General features: G+C 45.8%; 1 protein-coding gene across 1 annotated transcript in view; it reads left to right on the plus strand.

Moving 5' to 3' along the window:
* The window catches only part of SLC17A8 (solute carrier family 17 member 8), a 140,727-nt gene that overhangs the window by 59,756 nt on the left and 58,097 nt on the right, over positions 1-22,874 (plus strand). Inside the window, exons 7-10 of the mRNA XM_075342388.1 lie at positions 1,275-1,414; positions 3,861-4,010; positions 14,369-14,501; positions 14,657-14,767. Of these exons, the coding sequence (XP_075198503.1) occupies positions 1,275-1,414; positions 3,861-4,010; positions 14,369-14,501; positions 14,657-14,767 (534 nt within the window). The remainder of the gene's footprint in view (positions 1-1,274; positions 1,415-3,860; positions 4,011-14,368; positions 14,502-14,656; positions 14,768-22,874) is intronic.

The following is a 22,874-nucleotide window of genomic DNA, read 5'->3' on the forward strand; positions in this document are numbered from 1 at the left end:
GCGGCGTTCGTCAGCCAATCACAGCCTCCGTAGGTCCGGGGAGGAGGCACCACCCCTCCTGAGGTCAGGTACAGGTCCCCTCCTCCCCGAATCTGCGGTTTATGCTAACTTTTCGCAGTCACCGGAGGCTCCGGTGCCGCGATTACGCCATGACGGAAAGATCCGTCCTTGGTCGTTAAGGCCCAGGGCACCATGACGGATCTTTCCGTCCATTGTTGTGAAGGGGTTAAAGGATTTTCTACTACTTTAAGAGTTGACATTAATCGACTCAGGGTTGTGTTGTATGTCCACCACTCTGTATAGGGAGGCTGGAGAAAGTAAACATGAGTTCTTTGGAAATTTGGAGGATTAAATCAGAGCATACTTAACCAGCATCTTCCATTGATGAGGTGATGTAACAGTTTCCAGCAAACACAGCTATATAACAGTGTTCCAGGCTTTAATCAGCTTCACATGTGACTTCCAGAACATACATAACAGTCTGTTCACAGATTATCTTCTCTCCTTACACAGAGTCTTTCTCCTTACAGTGTGGATGTACACAGAGTAGAATACTGTACCTTATACAGTAATGTGAGGGGGATGGGTGGATCCTGTACTGGTCACTTCTCTCCTATCTTTCTGCGCACAACAGTTTGCTTTTGAATTATCCTGAGCTGTTCTCCACTCCTGACAGTATCTGTCCTGAACTGGCAGATCTCTGTAGCTTGACATTTCTCAGGATACATACACTACACTTTCATAGTACTGCTCCTTACAAAGAGACAAACAGGCACTTCTTTCCTTTTGCAGAGGCAAACACACACTCCCTGCTTCCCAGCATCACCTGGGTCACTGCTGAATACTTGTTTCTTGCTGCAGCTTTAACTCCTGAGTTGCTGGATGATTTTAGATAATCTGTGTAGTTCTTATTTGTCACAGTTGTATAAGAAATGAAAACAGAAAAAAAAAATAATCCTCATCTATCAGACCAGCCTGTCTTCTGACATGAGCATCCAGAGGAGGGCATCACTTGACTGCAGAAGTAAATTAGTGGCAAAAAATTGCTACAACTTTCACATTCCATCCCAACAGGTTTCTTCCTCTTCAGTCAGAATTCTCTAATACAGAATTAGTTAATGGGGTTTCTAAACCAGGCAACTCCTTTACCAAGACACTTAGAAATCATATTTTATAGATCCATATATTTTTGGTAAGCTTTTACATGCACAGGTACATCACTGAGTAAAGTATTCCATAGCGACCATACTAATCCACAAACTTCTTTTATATAGGAATATTTGGAATGATTTGGTACGTGTTCTGGTTGCTACATGCTACAGAGAGCCCTGCTGCACATCCTTCTATTAGTGCTGAAGAAAGATCATACATTGAGACCAGCATTGGAGAAGGCTGTAGTTTAGTTACAACTGGTGTAAGTATATTATAGATATATTTTCTGGTGGGGAGGACACTGAAATGATTTCACTTATGTCATATCGATGAGTAATTCTTATTGCTTAATAAGTATACAATGTACTGTATATATAGTGCAATAGATATCTAAATATGCGATATTATGAATATTAGGAATAAGAAATTTTTCAATTAAAGAGTTATTCCCATGTTATGAGATACATATAGACAGATGACAGAGTTAAACTATCCTTGTTTACAAATAGCTTGATTTTATATGTTAAACCTTTCTCCTGCTATATGCTTTGAGTCTTTTATTGTTTACAGCTCGTTGCCAAGGAGACAGGCCATCACTACTGTATTGGAGCATTGGTTGAAAATATACAGTTCCAGTATGTTAGTTTCACATTGAGGCCTGTTAGGATTTGTACAGAAAGTCTCCTGGGTATACACAGTAGCCATGGAGCCAGAGGCATACATAAAAATCATGGGGCTCCATAGCAGAAATTCTATCTGGGCCCCTCCCCCCAAAAATAAATTAATCTATATTTGGCTGGATCACATAAGAACATATCTCACAACTTTACAGTCATTAAGGCCGCTTTACACGCTGTGATATCATGACCGATATCGCTAGCGTGCGTACCCGCCCCCATCGGTTTTGTGACATGGGCAAATCGCTGCCCGTGGCGCACAACATCGCCCAGACCCGTCACACTACTTACCTGCCCTGCGACGTCGCTGTGACCGGCAAACCGCCTCCTTTCTAAGGGGGTGGTTCGTTCAGCGTCACAGCGACGTCACAGCAGCGTCACTGAACCGCCGCCCAATAGTAGCAGAGGGGCGGAGATGAGCGGGACGTAACCTCCCGCCCACCTCCTTCCTTCCGCATTGCGGGCGGGACGCAGGTAAGGTGAGGTTCCTCGTTTCTGCGGTGTCACACGGAGCTATGTGTCCTGCCGCAGGAACGAGGAACAACTTCGTTACTGCTGCAGTAACGATATTTGAGAATGGACCCCCATGTCACTGATGAGCGATTTTCCACGTTTTTGTGATGATTCAAAATCGCTCATAGGTGTCACACGCAACAGCATCACTAAAGCGACCGGATGTGCGTCACAAATTCCGTGACCCCAACGAGATCGCTTGAGCGATGTCGCAGCATGTAAAGCCCGCTTTACAAAGTAATTTTCCTCCTATTGAAGTTCAAAGATTCCCCGTACATTGCACCCGTAAAGTATAATGGTATCTGCATTGCCTTCCAAGTAGTATAATGCACCAATTCAACCACAGCTGATATCACCAGAGGTAGATCACTAGAAAAAACAGCATATATATATATAATTACCTCTAAAAATTACTTTATTATTAATCTAGTTAAAATAGACACATAGGGTGTCCTTTCAAACAACATAGAACACGAATTGTGCTGGTGAGTGCTAGGCAGGTAGAGGATCGATGTAGTGAGGAATTAATGAGATATCAATAGTTCTGAAGTAGGCTTAAAGATACTAGAACACACCCTACATTGCCCTTTCCACCGACGGAGGATGTCATAATTTTTTGGGCATCCCGAGTTCCAGGTGGCTGACCCTTACTCTCCCTATAACTACCTAGGACAGTAACCATCACCAAAACAGGTGTAAAGAAAAAGGTGAGGGAGAAACCACATACACACAATATAACAATTGCGTTAAATATAATATGGTTTCTAACTAGTGCTAAAATCCTAGTTAGAGCAATTCAATATTTTTAGGAATAGAGTCAATAGGCCCACTTAGCCAAATGGGTACCCTTAACTCTCCCGATGCATCCCCCCCCCTTCCTAACGCAATGAAAAGGGGATCATCAGGGGATATACAAAGATGACACCTGAAAAAAAGAGAAAAAGTAGCATTCAGTGTCTAAAAATCACAGTTTAAACTAATACTATATGTATTGTATTCCCATAAATGAGTAAAAAACTCACAAATAATAAGTCGACTTATTATTTGTGAGTTTTTTACTCATTCGAGGACCGAAAGTAGCAGCAGCGGGGAGTCAGTAGGCCTGTTCTCCATGTATTATCACGGACAGCACACGGAGAACACTCATGTGCCAAAATCACGGCACATGGCGGCCATACGCACCTTTTACACGTGTGTGGTTTTTCACGGATGTGTGAAAGAGGCCTCAACCAGGGTCTGGGTAGGCTCTGGTGGTCAAGCTCCATAGACCTGAGCTGTACACTGTAACAGATAGATCTCATTGCAGGAAAACAGCAGCAGAGAGAAAAACCAAGCCACTTGCAAACTTGCTTATTTTCATTACTTTCTAATTAATTAAAGCAATTTAATAACTTGAGAATAACCCTTTAATGCACAAATATTAGACCTTGGATGTTTGCTTTAGTTTACAGCTGATTATGTTATACACACTCTCCCACCTGCTAGCACTGATATCATAATTTTCTATTTAATTTGCAGAAATTTAAAACCCCTTGGAAGAAGTTCTTTACCTCCATGCCTGTCTATGCAATCATAGTTGCAAATTTCTGCCGGAGCTGGACATTTTATCTACTGCTGATCAGCCAGCCTGCTTACTTTGAAGAGGTGTTTGGCTTCCCAATAAGCAAGGTAAATGTTTTGAATGAATGAGTGAAGTTTCACGGCACATCACAGCCCAGCATCGCTCATGCTTGTGGCTCTCCGCGGTGAAGGTTAGAATGATGATGAAATCCACCCACAGTTCTGTCACTCAAGAGACTGGGTCCCGCCTCAGCGATGTCAGGTCAACTTCCAATTCCAAAAGTTGACATGACATCACTGGACATCAGAGGTCACGTGATGGGGAATGAGCAGACAGCGATAGCGCCGCACACAGGCAGAATGGACAACAGAAGATATTCAGAAAAAGCTTTCTGTTTCAGCTTTATATCGATGTGGCCACTATGCTTTGTAGTGGACCACCTCTTTAACCTTCTCGTGTGGGCCAAAGGGTTGCTTTTTCTTGAGGCACCCTAGACTTCAGGTACAAGTCTAACGCCTGCATTCACTATAGATACACCCTTGGCAAAGGGTCATCCTAAATGACTCATCCTTTAAGTCAAGTTTTAATCTGAAATATATTCTTGAGTAGTTGTGTGATTTTTATTTTTATTTTTAGAAACCTGAGCAACTGCCCCTGTGTCCCTTCACCCCAAGCTACACTCTCCCTTACTTATTGTAGTATATTTCAAGTTTCTTGGAATAGAGATTGCCCCCACAACCTCAGCTCAATGTCTTACATTTAATGCAGTGGGTAAGAAAGAAGACCTGAGCATAGAACTCACTGCCTATTTCTATATTGGGCAGGATCAATCTGGCGAAGATTGTGATAAGGAGAAGTGTCCTGCAGGTTGAATGAAGGGGCAGAATGGTGCACTGAGCTTTGGCTGTGGTGGAGCCATCAATTACATATGAAATAGAAACATTTTTCTTTTCAGGTATGAGTTTAAAAGGGTAAAAAAAATCCTCTATATAAGGACAATAACAAATTCCTTAAAATTGACCAAGGTATTCATCTACAGGGCTAAGGTAGTGAAATGACTGTGTTTCCAGATGCATTGAAGCCCTAGATGTGATTTTGAGTTCACGAATAGAGATGAGCGATGTTCGAGTCGAACGGTTCGCCAATTTCATGTTCAAGTGATTTTGGGGAGTGTTCGAGTCGTTCGACGAACTCGAACGATTTGCTAAAAGTTCAGCAGTTCGAGTTACGTTCGAGAACAGTTCGATCACCAAAAGCGTGGCTTTTCACAGCTACGTGTGCAGGGAGCCATCGCTGGCAGCCTGCGGTAAGCTGGTAACCAGGGTAAATATCGTGTATCCAAGCAAAGCGCTTTGCTTAGTAACCCGATTTGTACCCTGGCTACGTGTGCAAAAATCCCCGAAAGCCACGCAGAAGCACTTCCGTGTGACTTCTGTCGGATGCCGCTGCAGTCTCTGTCCCGCTCCAGCCCCAGCCCCGTGGCTACCCGCTAAGCAGTGTCCGCAGCTGCCCGCACTGTACGTTGTCCGCAGCCCACACTGCAGTGTCAGCAGCCACGGGATGACAAGCGCTGCCGTCAGGAGATTAGTAAAGTTCCTTACCTGCGGTGATGAAGTTCTGCCCTCCTGACGTCAGCTCTGTCACTGTCCTCCATCGCCGCCGCTTGTCACATCTCCTCTCGCTGCCGACCCGACACTGTCACTAGCGGTGACGTCACGGGCTCCCGCGATACTTGGTTTGTGAAGGCGGCGGTCATTGAACTCAGTGACAGCGCTGCTGTCAGGAGTGCAGCGATCACTGCAGGTAATGTACCTCGCTAACCTCCTGACAGCAGCACTCGTCATGCCCTGCAGTGACCTGGGCTGACCTATTGATGTTAGCTCAGGTCACTGCATTGCTCTCCCAGCCAATGGGGAACATTCTGTTCTTCATTGACTGGGACATTGACTATGGTATGGATCGTCATGGGACCCCCTTTTATTACACGAGACCTGGATTTGTTTTTCTTTCTAATAAATTGGTGAAAGAGGGAATGTGTTGGAGTATTTTTTGAAATAAAAATGTGTTTGTTGTCTATTTTTTTATTACTGACTGGGTTGGTGATATTGAGTATCTGACAGATGCCTGACATCATGAACCCCAGGGCTTGATGCCAGGTGACATTACACATCTGGTATTAACCCCATATATTACCCCATTTGCCACCGCACCAGGGCAACGGGATGAACTGGAGCGAAGCACTAGGATTGGCGCATCTAATGGATGTGCCACTTCTGGGGCGGCTGCGGCCTGCTATTTTTAGGCTGGGGAGAGTCCAATAACCATGGACCTCCCTAGTCTGAGAATATCAGACCCCAGCTGTCCGCTTTACCTTGGCTGGTGATCCAATTTTTGGGGGACCCCCACGTGTTTGTTTTTAAAATTATTTATTTAATTAAAATAACAGTGTGGGGTGCCCTCAATTTTGGATTACCAGCCAAGGTGAAGCTGCCAGCTGTGGTCTGCAGGGTATAGCCGTCTGCTTTACCCTAGCTGGCTATCAAAAATAGGGGGAACCCCACGTCATTTGTTTTTTAAATTTTTTTTTTTTTTGGCTAAATACAAGGCTAAGCAGCCCTTAGTGCCACATGAAATGCACCAAAGGGTGCAAAATTACAAAATGCAGGAGAGTGGGACATTATGTGTCTTTCTGCCATTATAATGACAGAAAAGACTGATATGAAGTGTACAAGCACAGGAAAATCACCAGAGCGCTCTACGCTGTGAAAAACAGTAGAAAATGGCACTGGAGTGAACATGTGACCGCCTCATGTAGGTTGAAGCTATGGATCCTGGGTAAATTTATGTATTTTTCTTCCTTCAGTCTTTTTGCGGCATGCAAACAAACGGAAGGCACACGGATGACAAACGGATGACATACGGACCGTATACGGAAATCCAAGATGGCCGCGCGCACAGTAGAGTGCCAGCCGCATTCACCCTACTCCTCTGATTTTTGTCGCATGTGCCATGACATGGCATGGTTTTCAGGCTACAGCCGTCTGCTTTACCCTAGCTGGCTATCAAAAATGGGGGGACCCCACGTCATTTTTTTTTTTAAACTATTTTTTTAAATAAAAAAAATTAATGGGCTTCCCTGTATTTTGATTGCCAGCCAAGGTAACCACAGGCAGATGGGGGTGGCAACCCGTAGCTGACTGCTTTATCTGAGCTAAGAATCTAAAATACCGCGGAGTGCTACGTCATTTTTTTGAATGATTTATTTTTACAGTACTGTGATGTCAGGCAATCAAAATACAGGGAAGCCCTTTTTTTTTTTAGTTATTTAAATAAATAATTTAAAAAAAAAATATATGGGCTCCCGCTGCATTTTTTGTATTGCTGGCTAAGGGTAATCCAAGCAGCTACTGGCTGCTAACCCCCACTGCTTGGTGTTACCTTCACTGGCAATGGATAATCCAGGGAAGCATTTTTAATTTTTTTGCCAAAAAACTAAAAAAAAAAATAAATGACGTGAGCTTCGCCATATTTTTGCATGCTAGCCAGGTACAGCAGGCAGATACAGGCTGACCCCAACCCCCAGCTGCCTAATTGTACCCGGCTGGGAACTAAAAATATAGGGAAGCCTGTTTTCTAATTATTTCATGAATTTCATGAAATAATTAAAAAAAAAAAAAAAACGACATGGGCTTCGCCCCATTTTTGTGTTGAGCCAGGTACAACTAGGCAGCTAGGGATTGGAATCCGCAGCACGGGTTATCCCGAGCTTTCTGGGCCCCTCTGCTGAAAATTGCAGTCCGAAGGCGCCCCAGAAAATGGCGATTTCATAGAAGCGCCATCATCTGGCGCTGCATCCAACTCTTCCAGCAGCCCTGAAGCCGGGCGGCTTGCTGGGTAATAATGGGTTAATACTAGCTTTGTTTTACTAGCTAGTATTAAGCCAGAGATTCTTAATGTTAGGCAAGTTTGACCTGGCCATTAAGAATCTCCAATAAAGGGTTAAAAAAAAAAGACACCACACAGAGAAAAAAAACTTTAATAGAGATAAATACACAGACACATTAGAGACTCCATGTTTATTACTCCCTGTCAGCCGTCCACGATCCTGGTCTTCTGTCTTCTTTCTCTTTCAACCCATGCAGCTCAGCTACATCAGACAGCACTGTATGGGAGGAAGCCGCTGCTGCTCCTAGTGCAGTCTAATCACTCAGTGAGTGAGCAGAGGCTGCAGGCTGTAAGCGGTGACGACACCGCTGACAGGCGGGTTAACATAGCAACAGTGCTCCGATCACGTGATTCCCGATGTCACTATTCACCGGCTGTGGCATCTAGTCCCTGCATGTGGGCTGACTCTGTAAAGAGCACTGACATGCAGGAACGGGGAAGCCGACCATGTGCCAGAGCATCTCGCCGGTACATGGACATGCTCAAACGAGCACCGCGTACCGGAGAGATGCACTGACAGGACCTAGCATGATGTCTAGCTATGTGACCAGTCTGTAGCCAATGAGATAATAGACATGTGACTGGTCACAAGCTATTTTGACGTCACGATAGGTCCTATCATCAGTGCTGGTTACCGGGAGGACGCAGCGATTATCGGAAGGAAAAGCGGCGAGAGACAGAGTGCAGGACGCGTCGCGGGGACCTGTAAGTGTTATGGCAATGTTTATTAACTGTATGTTACTCCAAGTAAGGAAGAAAGACGGACCACACTCAACTGCTGTGCCGGGGAACTTTGTTCAAACTTGGTGCAGGTTAAAAGGCGGGAGGAGACCTAGGTGCTGGTTCCTCACAGAGGACGACGTCCGTTTCGCCTGCAAATCAGGCTTCGACGGGTTCACATGTGGGGACGGGAAATCACTCCTTAAAAAGGGGGTGCACTATATACTATACTATAATATACTCGGATTCCTCAAGAACTGGGCATACAGGCGGTTAGGGAAGTAGTGGCACAATGTGGCAAGAGCCGTCGCTATTGCGACTTTGTAGGTGAGGCACTGAAGTTTTTTTTATCCAGGAACGCTTTCACGTTTCTGGATAAATAGCATGTGCAGTGCGGGGGTACTGCAATGGGTACCCCCGTATCTTGTGCGATGGCCAATATTTTTCTGGGTTTCTTTGAAAGTAAATTCGTGTTTAGTAATACTAACCCTTATCTCAAACGCATTAATCACTATTTAAGGTATGTGGATGACGTGTTCATGGTGTGGGACGGGTCGGAGGAGAATTTCTCCGATTTCATTGCCCATCTCAATAACACCAACACCATGAACATGTCATTTACTGCCTCTTTTGGTGGCAATACCAATATACAATTTTTTGGATGTGGAAGTCTCGGTAAGTGAAGGTGGTATAATCTCCACTAAAGTATACAGAAAATCCACGGCCTCTAATTCTCTTTTGCACTACCAAAGTGCTCACCCAAACCACACAAAAACTGCGCTACCCTATGCCCAGTTCTTGAGATTGCGTAGGGTTAATGATAATAATGAGGTCTTTTTACAACAGGCTGCTGAGTTAAAAATAAGGGTACAGGAAAGAGGTTATCCTGAAGCTGTCATTGATTCTGCGTATGGGAGGGTTTTCTCCAGAGATCTACATTCTTGTCGTAATATATATGCACAGAAAAAGCAGAAAAAACTGTAGATAGATTTGTGTTCAGTTTTAAATTTGGCCCTTTGGATGACATGATAAGGAAAGCCTTAAATAAGAGCTGGCATTTCTTAGAAAGGGATCCAGATTTAGGTTCCATGACATGCTCCAAACCCCTGATCACGTACAGACGGTGCAACAACCTGAGGGATTTGCTGGTGAGGAATAGGTTAACTGGCCCAAGCACATGGCTAGATAAACAATGCCTGGTGGGTAATTACCGATGTGGCCACTGCAGGTTTTGTAACCTGCACCTCACCGGAGACTCCTTTCAGGTTGGTCGACATTCACACCAAGTCAGGCAATTTATTTCGTGTATAGCGAAATTTGTTGTATATGTCATCTTCTGCCTGTGCGGAAGGTTTTATATCGGCAAGACTATACGGTGCCTTTATATACGCTTTAGAGAGCACTTTAATTCCATCCTCACGGGCAAGGTTTCCCCGAGACTGATTGATCATATTCGTGAGCAACACGGAGTCAATCCGGACACCCTGCGTTTTGCGGGCCTGATAAGAGTAACGCTTCCCCCTAGAGGAGGTGATCTTCACAGGTTACTATTGCAGACGGAGGCCAGACTGATAATTAAATTCAGAGCGCAGGGTGAGCTAGGGCTCAATGATCGCAATGATTTAACAGTGTTTTTGTAATACATGTATATTGTACTTTTCTTGTACTTTTCTGTGTCTTTATGTTTTTTATTTAATCGCAGTGTGCTTATATGTATACTTTTTAAATTGATCACAATTTTGATGTAATTTTGTACTGTTTTGCATTTCCTCTATTTTATGGGTGGCGATGTGACCTAGGTGCACTCCCCTTTTTAAGGAGTGAATTCCCATCCCTCCCCACATGTGAACCCGTCGAAGCCTAATTTGGAGGCGAAATGGCCGTCGTCCTCTGTGAGGAACCAGCACCTAGGTCTCCTCCCGCCTTTTAACCTGCACCAAGTTTGAATAAAGTTCCCCGGCACAGCGGTTGAGTGTGGTCCGTCTTTCTTCCTAACTTGGATTAATTAGGACTTCCTCTATTCTGTGGATGGGCACCTCGCAGCCGTGAGACACCTCTTGCTGGAGCTGCACTCCTTGCACATGTGAAACATTGCAAGGTAACAGAAGTGGTTCAGTGGTGCAGGACTTTTCCTTCCTTGTGCATTTTGTGGTTATTAACTGTATGTGTACATGTATAATGTGTTTTTATGTATTTGTGTTTGCCTGCCATTGTTTTCAATGGGGTTCAAGTTGGTTCGTCGAATGTTCATCGAACGTTCGACGAACCGAACCGAACTCTAGGGGGGGTGGCTCATCTCTATTCACGAGGCTTGCAGGGCTATAGATATGACTTATTCTGGTTATGAATTACTTTTATGTTTTGAATTTTATTTTGCATTGGTTATATTCATATTTGGATAACTGTGTACAATGATTAGTGTTGCGTGAGTAGTTAACTATTCGTACTTGCTATGCTGTTAGCAAGTACTGTCCATTACGAGTAGCAGGTACAATGTAAGTCAATGGGAAATACTCGCTAAGTAGTGAGCAACCCGAAAGCTATACTTTTGGTGCGAGTAGCGAATAGTACGGCTTTCGGGTTACCCACTACTTAGCAAGTATTTCCAATTGAGTTACGTTGTACCCGCTACTAGTAACGAATATGCCGAATATGCGAGTAGCGGATAATACTCGCTAACAGCATAGCGAGTATGAATAGTCAACTACTTGCTCAACACTAAAGGCCCTGTCCCACACAGAGATAAATCTGCGGCAGATCTGTGGTTGCAATGAAATTGGGGACAATCAGTGCCAGGTTTGTGACTATGTACAGTGCCTACAAGTAGTATTCAACCCCCTGCAGATTTAGCAGGTTTGATAAGATGCAAATAAGTTAGAGCCTGCAAACGTCAAACAAGAGCAGGATTTATTAACAGATGCATAAATCTTACAAACCAACAAGTTATGTTGCTCAGTTAAATTTTAATAAATTTTCAACATAAAAGTGTGGGTCAATTATTATTCAACCCCTACCTTTAATATTTTATGGAATAACCCTTGTTTGCAATTACAGCTAATAATCGTCTTTTATAAGACCTGATCAGGCCGACACAGGTCTCTGGAGTTATCTTGGCCCAATCCTCCATGCAGATCTTCTCCAAGTTATCTAGGTTCTTTGGGTGTCTCATGTGGACTTTAATCTTGAGCTCCTTCCACAAGTTTTCAATTGGGTTAAGGTCAGGAGACTGACTAGGCCACTGCAACACCTTGATTTTTTCCCTCTTGAACCAGGCCTTGGTTTTCTTGGCTGTGTGCTTTGGGTCGTTGTCTTGTTGGAAGATGAAATGATGACCCATCTTAAGATCCTTGATGGAGGAGCGGAGGTTCTTGGCCAAAATCTCCAGGTAGGCCGTGCTATCCATCTTCCCATGGATGCGGACCAGATGGCCAGGCCCCTTGGCTGAGAAACAGCCCCACAGCATGATGCTGCCACCACCATGCTTGACTGTAGGGATGGTATTCTTGGGGTCGTATGCAGTGCCATCCAGTCTCCAAACGTCACGTGTGTGGTTGGCACCAAAGATCTCGATCTTGGTCTCATCAGACCAGAGAACCTTGAACCAGCCTGTCTCAGAGTCCTCCAAGTGATCATGAGCAAACTGTAGACGAGCCTTGACATGACGCTTTGAAAGTAAAGGTACCTTACGGACTCGTCTGGAACGGAGACCATTGCAGTGGAGTACGTTACTTATGGTATTGACTGAAACCAATGTCCCCACTGCCATGAGATCTTCCCGGAGCTCCTTCCTTGTTGTCCTTGGGTTAGCCTTGACTCTTCGGACAAGCCTGGCCTCGGCACGGGTGGAAACTTTCAAAGGCTGTCCAGGCCGTGGAAGGCTAACAGTAGTTCCATAAGCCTTCCACTTCCGGATGATGCTCCCAACAGTGGAGACAGGTAGGCCCAACTCCTTGGAAAGGGTTTTGTACCCCTTGCCAGCCTTGTGACCCTCCACGATCTTGTCTCTGATGGCCTTGGAATGCTCCTTTGTTTTTCCCATGTTGACCAAGTATGAGTGCTGTTCACAAGTTTGGGGAGGGTCTTAATTAGTCAGAAAAGGCTGGAAAAAGAGATAATTAATCCAAACATGTGAAGCTCATTGTTCTTTGTGCCTGAAATACTTCTTAATACTTTAGGGGAACCAAACAGAATTCTTGTGGTTTGAGGGGTTGAATAATAAATGACCCTCTGAATAAACTTTTCACAATTTAAAAAAAAAATAAAAAAAGAAATAACATTCTTTTTTGCTGCAGTGCATTTCACACTTCCAGGCTGATCTACAGTCCAAATGTCACAATGCCAAATTAATTCCGAATGTGTAAACCTGCTAAATCTGCAGGGGGTTGAATACTACTTGTAGGCACTGTATATATCTAATATATAAAGCTGAATGTGTGTATGTGTGTATGTCCGGGATTGGCATCTGCACCGTCGCAGCTACAGCCACAAAATTTTGCACACTCACACTTCTGGACCCCGAAAGTGTCATAGGCTATGTTTTGAGGGGAAATTTTAACCCCGCGCTTTACAGTTATTCGCCAAAAAACCTGCTTCCATTAAAGCGAATGGAGCTGGGAGCCACAGTGCAGACAGAACTTCAGAAGAATGCGCAGCTATGTCCTTATATGGAATGTTGGCATGTCACAATGCATCCAGGGAAAGAGGCAGACACAGACAGGGTAAGAAACAGACATAGACAGGGTAAGAGACAGACCCAAAGAGACAGACACAGACAAAGAGACAGACTGACAGGGAAAGAGACAGACAGGGAAAGAGAGGGAAAGAGAGAGACAGGTTAAGAGACAGACACATACAGACAAAGAGACAGACACAGACAAAGAGACAGACTGACAGGGAAAGAGACAGACAGGGAAAGAGACAGACAGGGTAAGAGACAGACAAAGACAGGTAAAGAGACAGAAAAAGAGACAGACCCAGGGAAAGTGACAGAGGGAAAGAGACAGACATGGAGAGAGAGGGAAAGAGACAGACAGGGAAAGAGACAGACAGGGAAAGAGACAGACAGGGAAAGTGGCAGAGAGACAGAGACAGACAGGGAAAGAGATTGAGACAGACTGAGAAAGATACAGAGATAGTCAGAGACAGACAGGGAAAGAGACAGACAAAAAGAGAGAGAGAGAGAGAGACAGAGAGAGATATACAGAGGGGGAGACAGACAGAGAATGGGAGAGAAACAGAGAGACAGTTACTATCCCGGACAGCAGTTATTAACCCGGGCGAAGCCGGGTAGGACAGCTAGTATATATATATATATATATATATATATATATATATATATATATATATATATATATATATATATATATATATTCTGTGTTACACTAGGACAATAGTGTGTTAGTGTATAGTCATCTTCAAGGAATGACCATATATAATTTTATAAGCACTAAAAAAATAGTGTGAGAGAACAGAATTCATTTTGTTCCTATAATGTCTATCTTGCCCTATAGCAAATGATGACATAGTGCTCAGCTAACACTGTTGGGTGGGGAAGTTTCACATTTCCATTCACACCCCTACTTCTCTTATTGGTGCATAGTTCAGAGGGGACTTTTCCTTTGTGACCCTATATAAACTGGTCACATGTACTAATAAAGGAGAGTTTTGAGTACGCCATACTAAGTGTGTGTGCTGTATTGATTTTCCGAGAGTTCGGAAAAAAAGTCTTATTAATTTGGAGTTCAAAAGGCATAGAAGGAGTGTATTTTGCTCACAATATTAACATTGTTTTGTTCCTTAGGTTGGGCTACTCTCTGCGGTGCCACATATGGTAATGACTATCATTGTACCCTTTGGAGGACAGTTGGCAGATTTTTTAAGAAGCAGGCAAATACTGAGCACTACAACTGTAAGAAAAATCATGAATTGCGGAGGTATTACTTTTCATATCATGTTTTTTTATTTGTACTTTTTAAGTGTATTAAATGAATATTTCTTTAATATTTGCATGTGCCTCTGTACTGTAAATGATTAATTTTTCATCCTGTAAGTTTACCAATAGTAATTATTTTACCATTTTTCTGTTCAGGGTTTGGAATGGAAGCTACCCTTCTGCTAGTGGTTGGCTATTCCCATACTAAGGTTGTTTCAATTTCATTTCTCGTCCTTGCTGTAGGATTCAGTGGTTTTGCTATATCAGGTGAGAACTGTCTGCTATTGGGTTCATATGGTTAATTATTGCTTATACTGTGATGTTAGTTTGTCTTTGGTATGACAGTGCGCAATTCACGTGTTTGCTGCTTGTCTGTCTGTGTTGGGTATAGTGAATTTGTCACCAGTTTTTTGCCATCTAATCTGAGAGCAGTGACACGCCCACTAGGGCCGTGGGGCTACTCGTTAATGGCCCGCGGTTCTGTTTCTGGGATGTCATGGCGGCAGGGCCCGGTTCCTTAACCCTGGCAGTGTTGTTTAAAATGGGGTGGTTATTTACAAGTGATGATAGTTTGTGACACCACCTGTGATATGCGGCAACATAGGTGCCGCCGCTGCTATTCTGTTTCCCCTGGGGGTCGATGGTGATGCAGCTGAGTTGGAGAACTACAGGGTTCAGCTAGCAAACCAGAGGCAGAGGTTACTGCAAGTACCGAAGCAACATACGCACATAAACCTCTGAAAAGGTGACCACGTAGGACCAAGGGATAGGACAAACAAGACACCCATTAAAAGGATCTACAGACACTGGCTCAGGGCACTGTGTGTGAGGCGCAGGGCATGAGAGCACTAAGTAGCCTTAATCTGGTATTGCCTTACCGTGGAGGCACCCTAAAGGCAACGCAAATTACGGCGCCCGGTCAACGTCAACTCTCCCTTGCTGTTCCTGATGCCCTACAATGACGCACCCATCCAGGATAGTGAATTGCAAGTATAAAAACACACCAGATAGTCCAGATAGTCACTCAACCAAGCCCAAGGGCAGTGAAAATATAAGGAAGTACCCCTATACCATAGCGTAACACCATGGAAATAATTTTCACATGTGTAAAATACCTAAACAGTATTGCAACATATGTGTACAATGTATGTAATAGCTGAGGATAAGAGGGCACGATTGATTCACAAAATGCACTGAAAGGCATAAGTAACTTACTGTGCTTGATATAAACAAAAGTAAGATTACTTCCATTTAGAGAAGTCCTAAAGCCTGCTTTATACGTTTCAATATGTCGTGCGATCGCATTTGCGATAGCACTCGCCCCCATCATTTGTGCGGCACGGGCAATTTCTTGCCCGTGTCGCACAATGCTGTAACCCCCCGTCACACGCACTTACCTTCCAAACGACCTCGCTGTGGGTTGCGAAAATCCACTTCCTGAAGGGGGAGGGACGTTCGGCGCCACAGCAACGTCACACAGTGGCCGGCCAATAGAAGCAGAGGGGCGGAAATGAGTGGGATGTAAACATCCCGCCCACCTCCTTTCTTCAGCATTGCCGGCGGCCGCAGGTAAGCGGTGTTCATCGTTCCCGGGGTGTCACACGGAGCGATGTGTGCTGCCTCGGGAACAATGAACAACAGGACGTTCGATTTTTAGAAAATGAGCGACGTGTCAACGATGAACGAGAAGGTGAGTATTTCTGCTCGTTCATAGCTGTCACACGCTACGATATCACTAACGATGCCGGATGTGCGTCACTTACGACGTGACCCCGCCGACATCTCGTTAGATATATCGTAGCGTGTAAAGCCCGCTTTAGACATGGCCTTGACGTGTTTTCCCCCTGAAGATATAGGTTCATCGTCTGTGGTTATAGTGGATAGTAAATGCTGCCATGAGATTAGAATTGGGCAGGTTTCAATGATAATTTATATACATACAGTATTCCAGGGGCAAAGGGAACATAAGTCGCCCTAGTTAAACATGTCCCTATGATGGGTAGAGCGCAGGCCTCAGTTCCCAGACACTAGAGGGCAATCACATGATGCAGTAGTCGTGTGTTTGTGTAAAATACCTGAGGGAAAATGGCTCCTAAGCGTTACATGTGTCTAATAATAGCACAAAGTAAAAAGAACATGCCCACAATATCAGCAGTGCGGAGTGCCTTAAGCGTACATCACCGCATCACCTTGAGGAGTTATGCCCAAGCATGGGCGCACGTCACGGTGTGGGGCTGTGGGACCACATCATAATAAGGAGGCATGTCTGGCTTCCCGCTAAAGGAATCTGAAATGTCGCATTTACAATCACAAAATTTTGCACAGATGCCTCATTTGACTCTGGGAACGTTATAGACTATGTTTTGAGGGGAATATTTAACCCCACGCTTTACAGTTATTTGCCAAAAAACCTGCTTACATTACAGTCAATGGTGCTGGGAACTACAGGTTATTAATAGGAGCTGATTGGTTGCTATAGGCAACGAAGGACATTCTTAGTATAAGAAGCTTATGTGTGAGGTAATGTGATTATCGGTACAGACAGACACACAGGGACACACAGAGACAGGGGCAGAGACACAGAGACAGAGACACACAGAGCCAGAGAGAGACAGACACACAGAGACACACACAGAGACAGAGAGAGAGACACACACAGAGACATACACAGACAGACACAGACACACACAGAGACATAAACACACACAGAGACACAGACACACACAGAGACACAGACACACAGGGAGACAGAGACACGGAAAGAGACACACACAGAGAGAGACACAAAGACACACACAGAGACAGAGACAAACAGACATATGTGCCTCCCCCGTGTCAGCAGCCGGGCTGCTCGGAACCGGATCCGCGGTGGCTCGAGGGGTGTCCGGACCCGGGGGTCGTGCGGCCACTCAAATGAAGGGAGTATTTACAGGGGGATTGTGTTAAAGTTCATGATGCCACCCGTGGTATGTGGTAATGTGGAGTACCACCGCTACAGTTGGGAGCACCCGGGTGCGATGGAATGGGGCAACGAGGTGTTAGAACCCTCCACGAGTAGGGGGGATGCCACGGGACTCGGTGATTGTGTTCGGGGAGTGCCGTTGGGTGCGAATGGGTCACTTTCGTACTCAGTCCATTAAGCTGACACCGACAACTGGGTAAACCAAAGTTCTGTATACCGCTGCCGCCGAGGGGAGCTAGTTCCGGTCCCGTCCCCAATGGTGCTGCCTGGTGATCCGTGACCTTCCTCCTGGCACTAAGTTTACTTCTCTGTTGGTCCCGGTAGTATGGAACTAGTCGGGTCCCGCTCCACACTATGGCTAAGTGTGGGAGCTTGCTCTCAGGGTTCACGCTTGGGATTTTCTGGACCATTTAGGTGGAAAGTCCTATCCCCCTCGTTGCGCTAGTACCCCGATTTTGGAGTGGGTGGAGAGCAGATCTTGAAGGCTCCGTTCTTGTCGGGTAAATTGTCAGGTTGCCTGAAGCTACTCCCTGACCGAGGGTCCATGTACCCTGTCTTGCTCTGGTCCCAGCCCGGTGATGGTGCAAGGCCATCGGCTGTCCTCCTTGACAGTTCCGTGCCCCTTGCCATGATCCCCTGCGACCGGGGGTCCAGCTTCTCTAGGCCCAGACCACCGTCTGCTACCTAGATGGCTTCCAAGGAGCCCGGCTCCTGACCTCCTCCTTCACTTCCAATGCACTTCTCTCTTTACTCCTACTACTACACTACTGATACTCCTGACCTCCCCTTAACCAACCCCCCCAAGTGGGCGACCCTATTCCACTCTACTGGTGTGTCTGGTAGGTGTGGTGCAGAGTGTACCTAGGATTTTAACTAGCTGATGTAGGCAACACCATGTAGTTGGGGACCCATAACCAAGAAGGAGGTGGATATTGCACGGGAGGGAAGATTGTACAATACCCTGTGACGACCTGATAGTCCAGGGGCGTTACATATACATACAGAGAGAGACAGACATACATACATAAGGAGACAGACAGACAGACATACAGAGGGAGACAGACATACATACAGAAGGAGACAGACAGACATACATACAGAGGGAGACAGACAGACAGACAGAGAGGGAGACAGACAGACATACAGTGGGAGATAGACAAACATAAAGAGAGAGACAGACAGAGAGGGAGAATGAGAGAATGGGAGAGAGGGAGAATGAGAGAGACACTTAGTTACTATCCCGGGTACTACAGCTAGTAAAATATACTTTTCAAATCAATGTACCTGGTGCACAAATTGGACTATTTATCTGTGCTCACCATTTACTATCCAATAGACTAGCTGAAAATTGTTAGTCCCATAAAATACAATTACAAGCTTGGCCCCAGATCAATGAAACACTATTTGATGCTTTTTATTATTTTATTATGCTGTAAGATATTACTGCCTTGTTCTGTTCTTGCCATTCTGTTTGTTTCTCTTTACATGTTTTTTTCTACCTAATTCATCCTGAATAGACTTCATCCATATTAATTATTCTATATCGCTGAGGCAGAAAAGATACTTTAGCACGATTAGTTGTAATTAAATGTCCATCAGTGCTGTCTCCTGTTTTCATTTCTGCAAACAAAGACTGTAATATTGGAGCATTGTTTCTAATTAATGAATGTTGTGTTTGATAACATCTGAGTGATCAACCGGTTACAGCATCTGATTCTAGAATGTAAATATTATTGGCCTTATTGTGTTGTTTTCTTGCCAGGCCTACAATGTGATACTGATTAGTAAGTAAATTAGCAAGCAGGGATGCCAGGAGCTGCCTTTAGAAATTAATCATTTTTCTCCTTCTCATTATGACATTAGCACATTTTCCGATAATGCTAATAATACCTGTTTTGAAACATAATGTGAAAACTAAGAATATGATACATTGCTGCAAAAGTGATGTAGAGTTAGATGTTGGTATTTTGTTAAAATTAAATGAGATATCATAGGTAAAAAAATGTGGTACTTAGAGGATATCTTCTATACATCAAAGCCATCGAAACCTATCAATTAATTTTGCAAGGCTGCACCACTCATTGTTTATGAGACTTTTATAGCTAGCCATATCATGTGAGTCCCATAGACAGTGAATACACCAGCAGCATGCATTTGCAGCCATGCTGATCCATTCAAAAGTGATGGCATCTAGGAAGAACAGGGAGTAGAGACCAATGTTTGGTGATCAATGTGACCCCCAGCAATCCGGCACTTATCACCTACCCTGTTTCCCCTAAAATAAGACACTGTGTTATATTATTTTTTACCCCGAAAAATGTGCTAGAGCTTATTTTCGGGAGAGGGATTATTCTCTGGGAAACACTGTTGCGGGAAAGTTTACATCCCCATAAAAGCCCCTCAGGTCCTGCTGCGATCTTTGGCAGGCGCTTCCAGCAGATATGCTATACGCCATCCTCCCCTGCTTCTGGCAGACACTCACATACATTAGATCTCGCGCGCACACACACACACACACACACACAACATCAGATTGCACACATACAAGCACACACACACACACTCACCACATTCGCCGATACTGATTGCTTACGTCTGGCAGAGGAACCAGGGACGCATTGCAGTGGAGCGTGAGGACCTGTGGTGGAATGTATCGATGCGTTCCACCTCAGGTCCTCCATGCGTTCCACTTCAGGCCCTCCATGTGTTCCACTTCAGGCCCTCCATGTGTTCCAGTGCACTGCGTCCCAGGTTCACCTGCTGGCCAGAAGAAATCGGTATCGCCGGATGTGGTGAGTGAGCGTGTGCAATCTGATGTGTGTGTGACCTGATGTGTGTGGGTGTGCGTTTCACCGCAGGTCCTTGATGCATTCCACAGCAGGTCCTCCTGTTCGGAGTCTGGTGAGTATGATTGCAGGGTCTTCTCTCTTCTTTCTTCTTTCTTTTGGGGTGTCGGCTTTCTATAATGAAGTGTCCTGCAGTATTCTTTAACTTTTTCAGCTGCATGGACACTTCATTATTGAACCACAGCTAGGGTTTATTTTCGGGGGAGGGCTTATATTTAAGCCTTACACCAAAAATGCTGAAAATTCCTGCTAGGGCTTATTTTCAGGGTAGGGTTTATTTTCGGGGAAACACTGTATCAACAGGAATTAATGATATTCCTAGGTAAATCCCTTTAAATTGTGTGAAAAGGGTTTGTAAACCATTGAACCCATGTGTTACGGAGGGGACGATTGGATATAAAATAATAAGATATCAATTAGTCACCCGAAGTCCGCCGGGCATGTACTAAAGCCACTATGGGACAGGAGAATGAAATACAGCAACTCAGGAGAACCCAAAGGAAATGAAGGGGATGTTTAAGGGCACACCCCAATGTGTAGCGTGTCGCTGTTAACCTCACAGGTACACGGGTAATGGTCACGTGTGTAGGAACCCATCAGATCTAGAGATAACCCAGTTAACGTCGCTGGGAAACCTAGGACGTTACCACTGAATCGGTCACGTGCGTACAGGGGCACGTCAGGCCGTGTACAGGTACAAAGGAATCAGTCACGTGCTTAGAGGGCACATCTGACCGAGTAGGCTACCCAGTTAGCATCACTGGGTACCCAAGGCTGGCAAAAATACCCAAGTCTGCCACAGGCACTGTAGACTACTGGTCACATGCGAAAGGGGCACGTCAGACCACGTGGGTCACCTGGTTAGCGTTACCGGGTACCCGAGGAATGATAGGACAATGGTTGACCCTCACCATACCGAAGTACAGGTGTGCACAGATACGAATACCGTGCACTGACTCCTAGCCCTGATGTAGTCACTGTCCTTATCCATACACACACCTGCTACAAGCACTGCAGGAAAATGGCACTGGAACCCAAGTGTTACGCCCTGGACTAGGCAGGTAGTCACAGATAGACCCCCGCACTACACCTGTCCCCCAAAAAGGTGTCATCAGCCAACCATTAAAACCTAGTCACCTCTCTCAGTGCTTGATGGACACACCAGGGGCAGAGACAGGTGGTTGGCCACGCCCACCAAGGAGTTCAGAGAGCCTGAGGCAGGAAACACAGTAGTCAGTAGTTGTTAGTAGTGAGAGGAGGCTGACAGGTGCCGGGGTTGGAGCCCGGACACCTTTGGCTAGGAGGCAAACGGTGGCCTTAGCCTGCGGGAGCCGTGAAGATGGCTCGGTCAGAACCGTGGTGGACCGGGACAGGGTAGTGGCCCGCCAGGACCGACCCGGGGAACCGACTCGGAAACCGGAGAACACAGGGGGGTACTCAGACCCTGAAACGAGGTCCAGAATCCACTGGACTGAGTTAATTCACTGATTGCGGTCTGGACTATAGGACCTTTCCCACCCAAGTCCCGACTGAAGACAACAGCCCAACGAGGGGGATAGAAAGCCACCGCACAGGCAGAGAGATCCCACAGGCCAGCGTCTGTGGGCAAAAGGGCTCTCCCGACATCCACAAAGCCAGGGAGCGGACTCCCGTCACTGAAGCGCAGGCAGCCCAAGTACACAACACGGTGCAGGAGAAAGGCCAAGACCACCGAACCGGGTGGGGGACCAGATGCAGCCGGCTGCGGGCACCGACCACCATCAACTTGGTTTACCAGAGACTTGTGTGTGTCAATAACAGTGAGTACAACAGTGCCATCCGGCCGTGCACCGCCCTGCACCGCCCAGCTATCACCAACGGGCCCCGGGGCCACCATCCCTGCCCACGGAGGGGTTAACAACTTGCTGCATAACATCTCCCCCAGGTGCCCCGTAACTGCAGCAGTGGTGTCTTCCTTCACCACATCCCATGGGTGGCATCACGAACTCAAGCGTGTCTCCGGCCGTGCATCTACCTAACCCCCACCAAAAGCGCCAGCATCCCCTTTCAGAGCGAAGTGACCCGGGTCCGGAGGCGCTCAAGCCACCCACCAACGAGCCCGGATCCGAGCTGCAGCCGAGCGCGGGGCGGTACACATCGACTCTTCTGGCGTCACGAACAGGATACTTACCTTTTCACTTACCTAGTGAAGTGCGTCTTGAAGTGAAGTCAGCGAAGATCCGAAATTTTCAGAATCCGTCATCTTGCCGCCATGATTCCCGCCGGAGTCTTCTTCCCCGCAGAAATGGCGCGAAAGCTCAAGCCCCGCCCTCTGGGAACGCGGCCGTGCAGCAAAAAGCGAGAGATCGAAAAGCGAAACTGATCGGCCAAAGAAGGGAGTGCCGCGAAAAGACCAGGGGGGAGAAGCGGGTGAAGATCGGCGGCATGTAACTAATGCTGTGAAGTGCCGGGACGCCAGGGCTCTGCGGCAACACGTTCATGGATACCAACGCGGCAGGATGTGTCGGAGTACGCAGGCCCAAGCCCACTTCATGCTGGCGAAGTGGGCGTCGGAGGATGAAGGGCA

Source organism: Anomaloglossus baeobatrachus, chromosome 4 (assembly GCF_048569485.1).
Source record: "Anomaloglossus baeobatrachus isolate aAnoBae1 chromosome 4, aAnoBae1.hap1, whole genome shotgun sequence".
Lineage (NCBI taxonomy): Eukaryota > Metazoa > Chordata > Amphibia > Anura > Aromobatidae > Anomaloglossus > Anomaloglossus baeobatrachus.